The sequence below is a fragment of the Mesoplodon mirus genome (genome assembly GCF_964341445.2).
Source record: "Mesoplodon mirus genome assembly, chromosome: 20".
Lineage (NCBI taxonomy): Eukaryota > Metazoa > Chordata > Mammalia > Artiodactyla > Ziphiidae > Mesoplodon > Mesoplodon mirus.
In genome coordinates, this window is record NC_138996.1 from 24,375,057 (window position 1) to 24,389,294 (window position 14,238).

The window sequence follows — 14,238 nt, forward strand, 5'->3', positions numbered from 1 at the left end:
TTGTTTTTATTTTATGCCAACTCTGAGTTTAAGTTTTTAAAATTTTTTTCTTCTTCCCAGAGGAAAATGCCAAACACAACTTAAGATCCAGAGGAAGGATTTCAACTGAAAAAACAAAAACAAAACCTCAACAAATAAATAAACATCAAAAAAAGTGCCAGCAGCTCAACTGCTTATAGCAAATAAGTTAAGGAGCCTGCCTGGGGGAAATGTGACTTACACTGTGATAGAAAGTTCAAGCAATGTAGTGTTTAAAATATTAGCTAAATATTTAAAACTATGATTTGCAAAATGTTTCGACCTACTCAACGCCCCCAAGAATAGGCAGGAGAAGGGCAGGAGGAGGGCTAAAGAGCTCTGTGTTCATGGGAGTTTAAAAAAAAAGAATTTTTGGATACTTACATAATGCTAGAGTGAGGCCAAGGATACCTGCCCTCTGTTTGATAAACACTGTGTTAAACTGGGTGAGGTGAACACTTTCTCCGATCATGCAGAAAGCAAGCCATTTTGGAAGGCTGAATGTTGAAGCTTCAAAAAGTGACATGACAGCCTGCCAAATGAGCTTTTTCCTCTTGTCCCAGAATGGTGGCTGAGCCCAAAGCTGAGAATCAAAGGCACTAAGTACCCCACATACTAAACTCAAAGAAAGGCCAGCATGAACTCAGCCCCCACGCCACAGAGCATGCTGGGGAATGCCAGAACTGGCCCGACCACTGCCATCCTTACCCCCAGGCAACATAAGATAAAACTTAAGAGGAGAGAGAGGAAGTTCCAATATTCTTGTAGGGGAGGGCTGGTGGGCTCTTTCCTCTGAAAACAAGGGAGAGAAGATATAATAATGTAGATAGATAGCTGACATTCATTGAGCTGACGTTCATTGTAATCATGTTACATGTATTAACTCATTTGCTCTTTTTAAAAATATTTTTATTTATTTATTTTTGGCTGTGTTGGGTCTTCGTTGCTGCACATGAGCTTTCTCTAGTTACGGCAAGTGGGGGCTACTTTGTTGTGGTGCACGGGCTTCTTTTTGCGGTGGCTTCTCTTGTTGCAGAGCATAGGCTCTAGGTACGCGGGCTCAGTAGTTGTGGCTCATGGGCTCTAGAGCACAGGCTCAGTAGTTGTGGCGCATGGGCTTAGTTGCTCCGTGGCATGTGGGATCTTCCCAGACCAGGGCTCAAACCAGTGTCCCCTGCGTTGGCAGGCAGATTCTTAACCACTGCACCGCCAGGGAAGTCCAACTCATTTGATCTTTACAACAAAGAGATAGGTATTCTTATCACTTCCATGTTACAGATGAGGAATATGAGGCACATAGAGGTCAAGTAACTTGCTCAAAGGCCATGGCTAGCAAGGGCAACTGGACTTTGGAACCAGGCTTGGGCTCTCTACATTAACCACTACACATACTGCCTTGAGAGACTGTCTCATAAAGACTGGGGGCTCCTGCAGAAGCGGGCATGGTTAAACTAGTGGTCTTGGCTGAACAGATGTGATACCAAAGCCTGTTATGATTGTCACCAATTGGTATGAATTTGGTACTACAATCTTTTAATGTAGGCACATAATTCAATCACACCCAAAAGTTTAAAAAAATACATTTAATTATATGTTGTATAAAAATGGTGGTGGTGTGATGAATTGGGAGACTGGGATCGACATGTATACACTGATGTGTATAAAATGGATGACTAATAAGAACCTGCTGTATAAAAAAATAAATAAAATAAAATTCAAAAAAAAAAAAAAAAAGAGATACTGAGATAGGAGGTAGATGGGGCCCTGGGCTGGACAGCTGGAGTTTGTCCAGCGGAGTAAATTGGAGCTTTGTTTTCCCTGACACTCCAAAGACAAAGTTAGGGCAGGAGCTGAGCTCCGCTAGAGTAAAGAGATAAGATGACTGCATCTATTACCTCCCCAACTGCATATGTGCAGAAAAGCTCCTCAGGGGTCAAAAAGGGAGGGGCACGACCCCATAATAAATGTTGTCAAATCTCCCACAGGCCTCTGCACTGAAATCCATCTTGGCAAAAAGATGTGCATGCATGTTGGAGAGATTTCTAGGGCAGGTCAGGTGTGAAAAAAGAAAAGATAACTGGCCAAAGGTAAACAACGACCTGGAAGAACTGCCCTATATACATGATTTGACCCCCTCTTTACTGCGTTCCTCATTAGGGAGGACACCCACACCCTTCCTCTCTGGGTGTGTATTTCTTCCTTGCTTCTGTCTTAACTAAATAAACTTTCTCTGTGTGCTCTCCCACATGTTATGCTGTGTCTCTAATAATAAACTTTGTACCTGTTTTTGCAAAAAAAAAAAAAAAATCATGTGATTTGTGCATGGTTTTCAAAAATTGCTAGGTTGTATGTAATTAGGCATTTTCTATTATGAGATGAATTAGAATTCAGAAAATAATTGATTTAGTAATAATACAGTAACTTGTAAATAAGAACAAAGAAATTTATTTCTATAGATCATATACATGAATATTTAATTTTTTAATTTAAGGAGACCAAAAACATACACTTTGGTGTGAGCAAATTTTTATGTATTTTATATAATATTATATATTATATAAATATATTATATATTTTCTTAGAATTTATGTCTTATTATATATTTTATTTATTGAGTGTTTGCCCTTGGTAGGCGCTCTAGTACTATTTCCCTATATGCTGAAAAATAAAATACAATTGAACTGGATTTATATTTCATAGCTTATTCCTCCTTGTCCTTCATGCTTGCATCATCATAAACACATCATCATAAAAACAGATCTACTGACTTCTGGAACTTTTTTAGCTGTTATACCCAGAAACAGTCATCTAGAATGTCTATTATCTATCTTATTACACATGCTATAGTTTTATAACACACACACACACACACACACACACACACACACACTATAATAGTTTGTCTAGACCCTGTCCATGTGACTCTTCTACCCAACTCCTACTTATACAGTCAGTTCTGCGCTGTCCTTGGTATTTCAATCTCCTAGTAACTGAGTTCTTGCCTTACTCCTTGTTTCCTAAGTTTCCTAAGTTCCTAAGTTCTGCTCCCAGCACTCTCAACACAGGGGTGAGAGTTTTAGTGCTTAAGCCTCACTCTTCCCAGGACTGGTTGCACAGTCCCTGTAACAAACACCCAACTGCCTGCCTCCTGCCATTATCTGACACTTGAATCTGTGTTGACAACCCACTCAGATTGTTTAAATAGACACCCTGGATCTTGAGCTTGGTTTGGTATTTGGAATAATGGTACCTTTTTTTTTTTTTTTTTTTTCAGCCGCACCATGCAGCTTGTGGGATCATAGTTCCCTGCCCAGGGATTGGGCCAGGCCATGGCAGTGAAAGTGTCAAGTCCTAACTACTGGACCACCAGGGAATTCCCTGGTACTTCTTCTCTTACATTGATCAGTTCCTTGCCCTTGAGATCAGTTTTGTTCCTACTTTTGGAATCACATATCCTTTGCGGACCAACCTGTTATCTTCCTCTGAGTTGTTATTCAAATAAATATCTTGTTTTACTCCATGAGTACATTTGAAGCATCTGCCCTCTTTTTTTTCCATCTGATTTGTTCCACCAATTAAGTTTTTTAAATATATATTGAACATTCACAATATGCCAATCATCACATTAGATGCTAAAGATACCAGTACCTAGACAGTTTAGCAGGAGATAGACAATTAAACATTCAGTGACAATACTCCATGATAAGTGCTGAGATAGAAAAGTAGGGACTTCCCTGGTGGTCCAGTGGTAAAGAATCCGCCTTCCAACGCAGGGGACGTAGGTTCCATCCCTGGTCAGGGAACTAAGATCCCACGTGCCGCGGGGCAACTAAGCCCGCGTGCCACAGCTATTGAGCTCGCATGCCTAACTAGAGAGCCCGCGTGCCACAAACTACAGAGCTCATGAGCCCTGAAGCCTGCGTGCCACAACTACAGAGAAGCCTGCACACCACAATGAAGAGCCCGCACGCCACAACGAAAGATCCTGCATGCCTCAATGAAGATTCCGCATGCCACAACTGAGACCCGATGCAGCCAAAAATAAATAAATAATAAATAAATCTTTAGGAAAAAAAAAAGAAAGAAAAGTAAAAGGTGCTTTTGGAGTACATGGAAGTGGTGCCTAATTCAGTCTTGAGGGTCAGGGAGTTTCCTGAAGGGCTAAACTGGGGTCCGAAGGATGAATAATAGGAGTCAGCCCAGGGGACAGGATTGAGTAGGGAAGATGTTGCAGACAGAGATAATGGCTAATGTAAAGTTCCCAGGGCTCAAGAGAGCAGGGTGCTGTTGAGAAACTGAAGTCAGTTACTGTATCTGGACTATAACATGCAAAAGAGAAGCATGAAAACAGTTAAGGTCAGAATTCTAGCTACACCGTATACACTTCTGATCCCATACCTGTGCAGCCTCCACAAAGCCAGTACGCTCATAAGAGCAGTGATCTCTCTGCCAGGCAATCCCCTCCAACACCAAAGATGCTTTTAACTCCTTATCTTTCTACTTTGAGCCCCTGTGGTCTACAGGCAGCATCATCCCTGGAATCAAAGACTCCTTCGCGCTTACCACCTCTTCTCTCTCCTGTTCCTGTACCACTCCCACTCTTCTCTTTTCCCTAGCTTTGACTATGCACTTGGCGGTTTTGATGGCTGCTTTCTCTGACCTCCCTGCCCCAGCCCTGACCCCTCTTCTGACCTGGGGGGCTACAGGAGAGAGAACAACAGGGGCTGAGGGTGAGAGCAGCAAATTCAAGGTCATGCTGGAAGTTATGTCAAATGTAAATGGCAAAGACTTTATATCCATTCTCCCCAAGGAAACTGGGGTAGGCAAGAAATAGATACGGTAGATACAGATAAATCTTTTCATTTTTGTCAGGATCCCTTGTAGTTCTGTATCTAGTTTATTGTGGAACAATTTATCTTTGAAACATAACAAAAAGAATGATAGCTATATTTATGAGTACTTACTGTGTGCCAGGCACAGTTCTCATTGTTTTATATGTATTTATTCATTTAATTCTCAAAATTATCTAAATCAGATACTGTGATTATCCCCATTTTACAACTGAGAAAACTGAGGCATAGAGAAGTTAAACAGATTGCCTGAAGACCATGGTTAGTAGTGCTACAATCCATTCTCCAAACAATAGGCAAGACTTAACCTTGCTTTAAAATAGACTGTTAAATGTGTTTGGGTGACTAAAGGCAGGGACATCCACAGAGGGCAGATCCAGGCCATTATAATAGAGCCCAGAGTCAGTGTGTAATCTACTTTGTCTCTATAACAGCCTCTGCTATTGCTCTAGGAAAATTCACTGGCAACAGCGATCCTTCCAGTGTTTCTTCTTTAGAGTCGGTTATGTCAGAACATGCCAGTTTCATGGGTTGCCTGTCTGGTTTTACACTTAGCAGGGGAAGCACACATGTTATTCCTACTTCGCCACTGGCTAGGTGCCCGTGGATCCAGATTGAACTGGGCTTCTTAGAAGAATTAAGCCAATGCTTGATAGCCCCGTCATAATATGGCCACTAGCTGACCACAGACTTGGGCAGTGGATGGGGCCAGTTGGCTGCTACTTCTGGTGGATGCAGCTTTTGACCAGGCACTATAATGGAATGATTTTAGGTCTCAGGCAGATCTGTTGTGTTAGACTTGAAAGAGGTCCAGTACCCATGTCTTTTCAATGTTTAGAATTAGTAAATGTAATGTCTCTTTAAATCTACGAGCATATCTCAGAATGGCAACCTCATTTCTCCCCATCCCGTGCTTGGTAGAAGGAGATGAGAAACTTTGAGGATGGCAGGTCTGATTTACTACTTTGTGGCAGGGAGCAGATGCCTAAGCCATGCACACCCCAGACCCTGTCCAGGAAGGCACCCTCCACTGCCCTATTGGCTGCAGTGTTCTTCCAGCATCCTCTGTTGATCCTCAAGTGCCCCTGTGGGAGGAAAACACTGGATTACTTACATCTTTCATTGAGCAACATCTCCTGGAAAGTACATTATCTTGATGATGGTAGACAATCTTTTGAAGACGGCACATTTTTTTTTTTTTTTTTTTTGCGGTACGTGGGCCTCTCACTGTCGTGGCCTCTCCCGTTGCGGAGCACAGGCTCCGGATGCGCAGGCTCAGCGGCCATGGCCCACGGGCCCAGCCGCTCCATGGCATGTGGGATCCTCGCGGACCGGGGCATGAACCCGTGTCCCCTGCATCGGCAGGCAGACTCCCAACTACTGCACCACCAGGGAAGCCCGAAGATGGCACATTTTATTCCTTGAAAGGGCTTCCTCATTTGTACCAGTCACTGACAATCTGTTCATCAAAAAGATCATCTCCCATCAGGCATTTAAAGATACATGATCTTGACTGACATGGAACATGTCTCCTGGATTTAGGAAGCGATGTTAAAATCTGCCTGTCCACTCCCTCCTTGATCAAATGGGATGGATAGCCTAGGAAGCTACCTCACAATAACCCCTGCCAACTCATCTACCTGTCTCACCACTGAGGAATTTACCCCAAACATGCTTCAGTCCTCCACCAGGAACACTCCATTCCAGAGCAGTCATGGCTCTCAGCCCCTTACATCTCTGACCTCACCGACATTCCACTGGTCAATCAGGTTCTGAACAAACTACAGACCTCTCAGCTAAGATAACCTCTAGTGAATCAATGACAGAGTGGTCACCGGTTGGCCCACAGCCCTGACAAGCTCTGATGAAAGGACACCTCTAGTAACTTTTCTTTATAAAAGTACTACCTTCCCGAGCCAGAAGCTGATATCTAAGGCAATGTAAGGTATGTTAGCTTGCTAGGGTTGCCAGAACAAAATACCACAAATTGGGTAGCTTAAATAATAGAAATTTATTTTCTCACAGTTATGGGGCTTGGAAGTCCAAGATTAAGGTGTCAGCAGGTTTGGTTTTCTCTGAACCCTCTGTTCTTGGCTGACTTCTTGCTGTGTCCTCACATGGTCTTCCCTCTGTGCACACACATCCCTGGTGTCTCTCTGTGTGTCCAAACTTCCTCTTCTTATAAGGATACCAGTCAGATTGAATTAAGGCCCATCCTTAATGGCCTCCTTTTGACTTAAGCACCTCTTTAAGGGCCCTACCGCCAAGTACAGTCACATTCATATGTACTGAGGGTTAGGGCCTCAACATACGTTTTTTTTTTTTTTTTTTTTTTATGGTACACGGGCCTCTCACTGCTGTGGCCTCTCCTGTTGCTGAGCACAGGCTCCAGACGCGCAGGCCCAGCGGCCATGGCTCACGGGCCTAGCCGCTCCATGGCATGTGGGATCTTCACGGACCGGGGCACTAACCCATATCCCCTGCATCGGCAGGCGGACCCCCAACCACTGCACCACCAGGGAAGCCCTCAACATACGTATTTTGGGGGAACATGATTCAGCCCATAAGACAGAGTGATCAATCAAATGGCTTTTTGACTATTCTGATTACCCACTTCTCTGTGAATCAATCCTGTCATCCACAATGATTGACCAAATTAACCCAGTGAGATCTTACTCTCTAATCTGTGTCTTATTGACATTTTCTGCAGTCTCAGGATAGGTACCTGAAGCCTCCTTGCTGGATACCTAAACATATTACAACCAGGTCCCAAACACCCAATAAAAAGAGTACCAAACTGGGAACTTCCCTGGCGGTCCAGTGGTTAGGACTATGGGCTTCCACTGCAGGGGGCACAGGTTCAATCCCTGGTTGGGGAACTGAGATCCCACATGCTGCACAGTGTGGCAGAAAAAAAAAAAAAAAGAGTACCAAACTGGTACAGGACCCCACCTCCTACCTGAAAAGAAATAAAGCCTCTGCTTTGTGACCTCAGGGAATCTTGGATTTTTTCAGCCTGTAGGAAGAAATTTGGTAAGAAGCCTGATCTGGTCATCCACACCCAACAGGGAAAGCACTCCTTTTCAACCTTGTAGGGATTATCGTTTAATTGGCCTGAATTGGAGCTCAGGCACTGTTTATAATTTCCCATGGGTCACTTGCATTTCTGCACATTTTGCACACAGCGCTTGTGTTCTGGACTGTTTTTTTCAAGGATGTTTCTATAGTGAACAGCTTTGGCCAGATAGAGATAGTGGCTGCCCCAGAGCAGATGGCGGGTTTGTTTGCTTCCTCTGGGATACAAAGGCTGGGCAGATTTGCTTGTAACCTATGATAAAAGATTGAGGTTTCCTAAGCTCAGGGTTCCTCAGCTGTGACCTAGCCCACTGCCTGCACATCCTCCACCTGGATTATTCCACACTGCTTCCTTGGTATTTGCAGGCTGGACACATTGGTGCAAACATGAAGCTCATGTCTCTGACCCTGGAGTCTCTTGTCTTCTGCCAGCATCCCTGAAACTGTGACAGGCCATCAGCATTTTAAAAGGTCACCAAGTGATTCTCACGAGAATCACTGTCTTCCAGAAATCACTACTGATTCTGCTTCCTGTTTGATTGCTTTCCTGAGTCTTCTTTCAGTGTCTTGCTTAATCTTCCCAGCAATTCTCCACTTAGGTTCCAGTTCCCGGTTCTCTGCCCCTGTGATGGCTTCAGACCGTCCCTTGTTTCTCAGGCCTGTTTTGACCCAAGCGGTCCTTGGTTCCCCTTTGTTCTGTGCTTCAGAGCCACACGCCGTTCTCGCTCCGTATCCAGCCCCACTCTGCAGGACAGTGGCTCTGGTCACCTTCTGTCCCCTAAAGTGGGGAAGGCAGCTGGACTCCAAGGATCAAGGGCAAAAGATCAAGTTGCTGAACAACAGAGTCAGGAACTCAGGGCAAAGAGTCTGAGCAAAGAGAGATTAGGATCTCAGTAAAGAGAGAAAAAAGGAGCATTTTATTGAAGCATACGTTCTAAGATTCTCACGACCCACATCTAACACTGATGAGTATATTTAGAAACACAAAATAAAGATGTTTTTATTCTCATCAGCTTGGCATCTCATTAGCCTCTACAAGTTCTCAATTATAGTCAGGTATATTTCCCAATTTATAATTGCTTATCTTGCTCTTCCTATTTCTATATACTACCGTGCTTTCATTCATAAATATGAGGCTCTAGCATGTTCCAAGGACTCTGATGGGAAACAAGGAGGAAAGAGTGCATTAAACATCATCCCAGGCCTTATAAAGTATCCAGTTAATTGACAAAGATAGGCTCATAAACAGAGGAATTATAATATATCATGGCAGTACAGTAGACATAGAAGAACAAAGCATTCTAGATGTCATTCTCATCTGTGACAACTATTATTTGTTTATTTTTAAAGTTGCCTGGAGGAAATCAGCTGAATAGTTTTCTGTAGGGAATAGGATATGTGTAGGGATAAGTACAATATGTTAGCAGTTTAAGATCATTTAGTTTTTTGGGGGAAACCTGGCCTAATCAAAGGGAAAATGACCAAAACATAAATAATAGGAAAATTATTTATTTTCCTAATTAACTCTGATTCTTTTTCCTGACCTGCCCTTTTATTCTATTACCTTACTTACTATCCTAAGGCATATCAGGGTTTCAGAAGGGAAAATTGTATAAATGAAATGAAGCAAGATACAGTACACAAATAAAAAACTGTAAAATTTCACAAATATAATCTGCCATTTGCACACTGATATTTAAACAATCTATTGTCAGGATCTCTAATTAAACTATTGAACTCCTCAGATAATTGGCATATGCTATTAAATGTCCCTTGCAGAGATAATAGAGAGAAAGGGGTAAAATATAGTAGAAGACCTTTAAATTTGGTATAATGCTTCATGTTGCTTGTTACTGGAATAGGAAACGCTCTTTAGCAAAACCTGAAGTGATCAAGTTACCAGCACCACCATTGCACATGGGTGTATGATGTAAGTTATTGAAACACGTAAGAAACATAGATTCTGACCTGCGTATTGCCTCTTGCCTCCAAGGTCAATGACGCTATTCTCCTCTCCTTTATCAAGGAACTGGACTTCCTTCTCATGTAAAAGCTGCTCGATCTTGACCCGCTGCTGCTTGACCCGGGTCTCAAGCAGGTGCACCTGGGCTCTGAGCCGTGCCTGCTCCTTCAGGCAGTTCTCAAGAGCCTGCAGAGGAATGCACATCTCGTTCTTAAGAAGAATAAACGCTCTGAACAAGCTGGATAAATTAACGATTCAAATTTGTCCCCAACTCCCGTTTCAGAATAACATTCTAACCAGAAAGTGGTTTGCAAGTTCTAACACTGTTTGTTATTTGGAGAATAAGAAATTATGGCTTACGGTAAAGTGCTTGAACTAAAAAATGATATGAAATAATCGGAATGACTACACCAAGAGCAGTAGAGTGGTTGTCTCATTTGATCCTTGTAACGATTCCACGAGGTAGGAAGGGACTCATCCTTGAGGAAACTTGCAATTTCTCAAGGAAACAGGAAATTCTCAGCGGGCAAGAGGAGTCAGGATTCACATCCAGTTCAAGGATCCTACTCTCAAACTCTACATATCACCACCTGAGTGCTTTCTTAACAGGAAAGTGCTTTACAGCATCATTACATGTGACTAGTGTGTCAGTCTCTAACATAAACAAGGCTTTTGAATGACCTTTTTGTATTAATACATTTTAAACATATATTGAATGCTCATAACCTGATGACACATGGTCATCTTTCTAAGGGATGCTACTTTAGACCCTCAGATCCCTGAGTATCTTCCCCATTTACCTGTTTCTGGAAATTCTACTGGAGTCACTTTACCTTTTGGCTTACTTATTGTTTTTCCCTTAATTACTTCAAAACAGGGTGGAGAAGCCTGAGTCTGTCAGTTAACTTATTTACTTTCTCTAAAAAGGCAAATGACCCAAGAATATTGCATGTGAAAGAGTTTATCAGCTTCCTTCTACAGTGGCATCTGACTGAGTGGATTTCTCCAGAGATAAAGCCAATGTGGTGAGTTGGGAAGGGAAGTTGCAGAGGTGTGCCTCCTGGGAAGAGCTACTGAGACCAAGAAGCTGCAGTAAAGACCCTTAAGTACTCAACGCTGGGAGAGTTACTAGGGGATAGTGAAGAGAAAGGACAAAAGACAAAGTTTTGCCTTTTTCCTGTTTTTACTTTGACAACTCTATTTGCAGCTCATGTCATGATCTCCTGTGATAAGCATAAATGTTTGCTGAGAAATTATGAATTTTAACATGTAAGTGCCTTACACTTTTACTTTTATATACATGATTTCCTAAAATAGGCGTTTGAATACAGTCAGACCTATTTCCCAATTTATAATTGCATAACTTCCTGTTTCTATCTGTATGTGCTACCTTGTATTCATTCCATAAATATGAGGGCATACTGTGTTCTGGGCACTTTGCTAGGCTGTCTGAACAGCATGCTCAGATATTCTGTTTGGGGCAAAAGAAAGAGGAAAATACATTGTCTTCCTAAGAAGGACTATGACGTAAACATAGAAATTCGGCCTCTAAACTGAAGGTCATATAGCAAGAGAATGGAGAAACGATAGCAGAGGACTCCTCCCTCCCGTCTCCAGGCCCAAGTCACTGAAGCTCTCCCAGCTGTTTCTCTAGGACTATTTCTTATCTTCGGACCCTCTCTTCAACTCTCTTTGATTTATCCTCTCTGATTGAGTTATTTGCTTAGCCCCCTGAGTTAGATCTGTCTAAAAAATGAACAGCAAAGACATTTTATGGCATCTGGAATCCTGTGTTGCTTTCTAATAGTGGGAAATTGGTTGTGATATTGTTAAATATAGTGGACTATACAATTTAAAAATAACTAAAGGATTAGAGGGCAAGGATGTTCAATTTTTATGTGACTACATATACAGTGTTAGTAAGCTTATTTAAAACTTAGGCTTTTTCTTTCTCCCAGAACTTTGAGTAACTGATGGTTTTTCCCTTTTTACTCATGAGTGGAGAGAGGCACAAGTTCACTGCAATTACTTTCAAATAATGTTTAGTTTACACTGACAGTGTTCAATACTGGAAAGCTCAAGGTCAATTTCAAAGGACGGTTTTAAATTCTTAATATTATGTAACCACCCAAATAACCCCAGTAAATAAAAAAGATTTTACTTAGTATGAATACTGATTTTTACTTTAATGATTTTTTTAAGCACTTAATAAGTGCCTATTATGTGGCAGGTGCTTTTTCATTTTCCCCTAGTTTTTCAGTGACAAGTTACTATAGACTTTCTGCACAATAAAAGAAAATTCAGATCTAAGTGGGTATTTAAAACAATAGTTTTTGTAATGAGCTTACCCAGCTTTCCCTGCCCATTACCAGAACAGTGGTGAGAAGGATGAAACTGATCATCTTCGCCATTTTTCCCACTGAAAGAACTGCAAGAACAAAAAGAATTTCATAAACTTAATTTATTGTGAATTTTTCATGAGACCAATGCTGGCTTGACTCAGTGTGATCCAGGAGGTCAGACACAGTTCCAGGCCGTGTCTAATCTGAGAGTCGCCATGGAAATTCTCCTGGACTTTGCCAGGCTTCTCCCCACAGAAGGATGCTCACTGTTACCTTGTATAGAACTGAACCAGTTCCACAGCAAAAACAGAGGAACTCTGGCTCTTGGGAGTATGGAAAAGGCACAGGCTTTTTAAGCACAAAGACAGCTCCTAGTTGTGTGACCTTAGGCAACTTACTATAAAATGCTCCTGATCTGTAAAATAGACATCGTAATTCTCACCTTACAGGACCGTGGTCATTTTGATGTAATATTTTCAAACACCCTAGCATATGATAAGTGCTAAATGAATAGTCACTCATTTTGTATATGGAAGGCTTTTTATTCTGACAAAAAGGAAGAAAGAAAAAGAGTTACAACAAATAGAAGGTGATATGCATTGTTTTTCTCAGTGTCTTAATGTATAGATAGCTACCAAGATAATATAAAACTTTAAGCTCTCTTTAAAGTTGTAGAGGAAAATTAACTTTACCACTTCTTGAGATTATTTTTAAAATCAGTCTTGAAGTCATGACTCTTGATGAAAAATTTTGTTCATTCTCAAAATAACTTCTGTATGCTGCCAGTGGTGAATTTTCATAAATTTTAGAAGCTAAGGAGACTAGAAGGGCAGAAATACCTGCATAATCTTCAAACAAATTTATACCTATGGTTTTTGCTAAAAAAAGAACCAGAATCAACTGAATTATTTATTTGTCAGCTTATTTTTATTCTTATAAAATCTATGACCACTAGGTCCTTTTCATGTATCTCTTCCTCAATTTTTACATAATTTAAAAATTGGTTCCTAAACTTTGCTGTCCATTGGGATCACTTGGGGAGCTTTAAAAATATTTCCACGCCCAGAAATTGAATCAAATGTCTAAAGGTGGCAGTCAGGGCTTAGAATTTTTAAAAGACTCCCAGTTGATTCCAATGTACAGCAAAGTTTGAAAAGCAAGGATTTAGGGATTTAATAGAAAAAAATTTTTTTCAGTCTATGCTAACAAAATAGGTAGTTCTCAGTCCTTCTGGGGCCAAAAAAAACAAAAAGTTACAGAATGAGAGGGGCACTACTTAAATTCAGGGACAAATAGCATGCATGGGCATCTTGGGGAGCAATGCAAGATATAATGTGAATTTCTTAAATATGTGAAATTTGTGTAGTACAGAGAGTAGTAAAGAGTCTCCTAGATAAAACCATATAATTTTACTTCACACAGCTTTACTTCTGGCTGATGTATTTTTTTATTACATACCTAGCACTGTCCTAGGCTATGCATTTTATAAGCATTTTATTTAATCCTCAAATAACTCTACAAGGCAACTACTATTATCCTCATCACATAAATGGATAGATCAGAGAGCTTAAGTCACTGAAGACCCAGCAATTGGGCTGAGGGCTTTCCACCTTGAAGGCCGGTGACCCCCAAATTGTATTCTGCATGGCCTTCCTTTCTATATACATACACACCTGTTATATATATATAGGGACACAGGCTGCACAGAGGTATAGAGGCCCTGCTACTTGGCTTTCTCCAGTGAACACCACTCTCACTCCTAAACATGGCTGTGACTTATTTGTTCCTAAGTCATGTGCTTCTGCAAAGGAACATTAGGTCAACCTGGCAGGAGAGGACAGGTCTCCTGCCTGGTTGACAGGAGAGGAGACAGCTGCACTAAACAGAAGCAGTCCTAGAGAATCGTGGCATCACCAAGCATCTATTGATTATCGGCTATCTGCTCAGCACTGTGCCACATGCTGTGGGAAAATAAAACATAGCTGCCACA

At 41.5% G+C, this 14,238-nt stretch overlaps 1 protein-coding gene across 1 annotated transcript in view; it reads right to left on the bottom strand.

Moving 5' to 3' along the window:
• Positions 1-14,238, bottom strand: part of FGL1 (fibrinogen like 1) — a 60,858-nt gene that overhangs the window by 37,533 nt on the left and 9,087 nt on the right. Inside the window, exons 2-3 of the mRNA XM_082608661.1 lie at positions 12,255-12,334; positions 9,912-10,092 (exon numbers count right to left, since the gene is read on the bottom strand). Coding sequence (XP_082464787.1) covers positions 9,912-10,092; positions 12,255-12,317 — 244 coding nt within the window. The 5' untranslated portion in view covers positions 12,318-12,334. The remainder of the gene's footprint in view (positions 1-9,911; positions 10,093-12,254; positions 12,335-14,238) is intronic.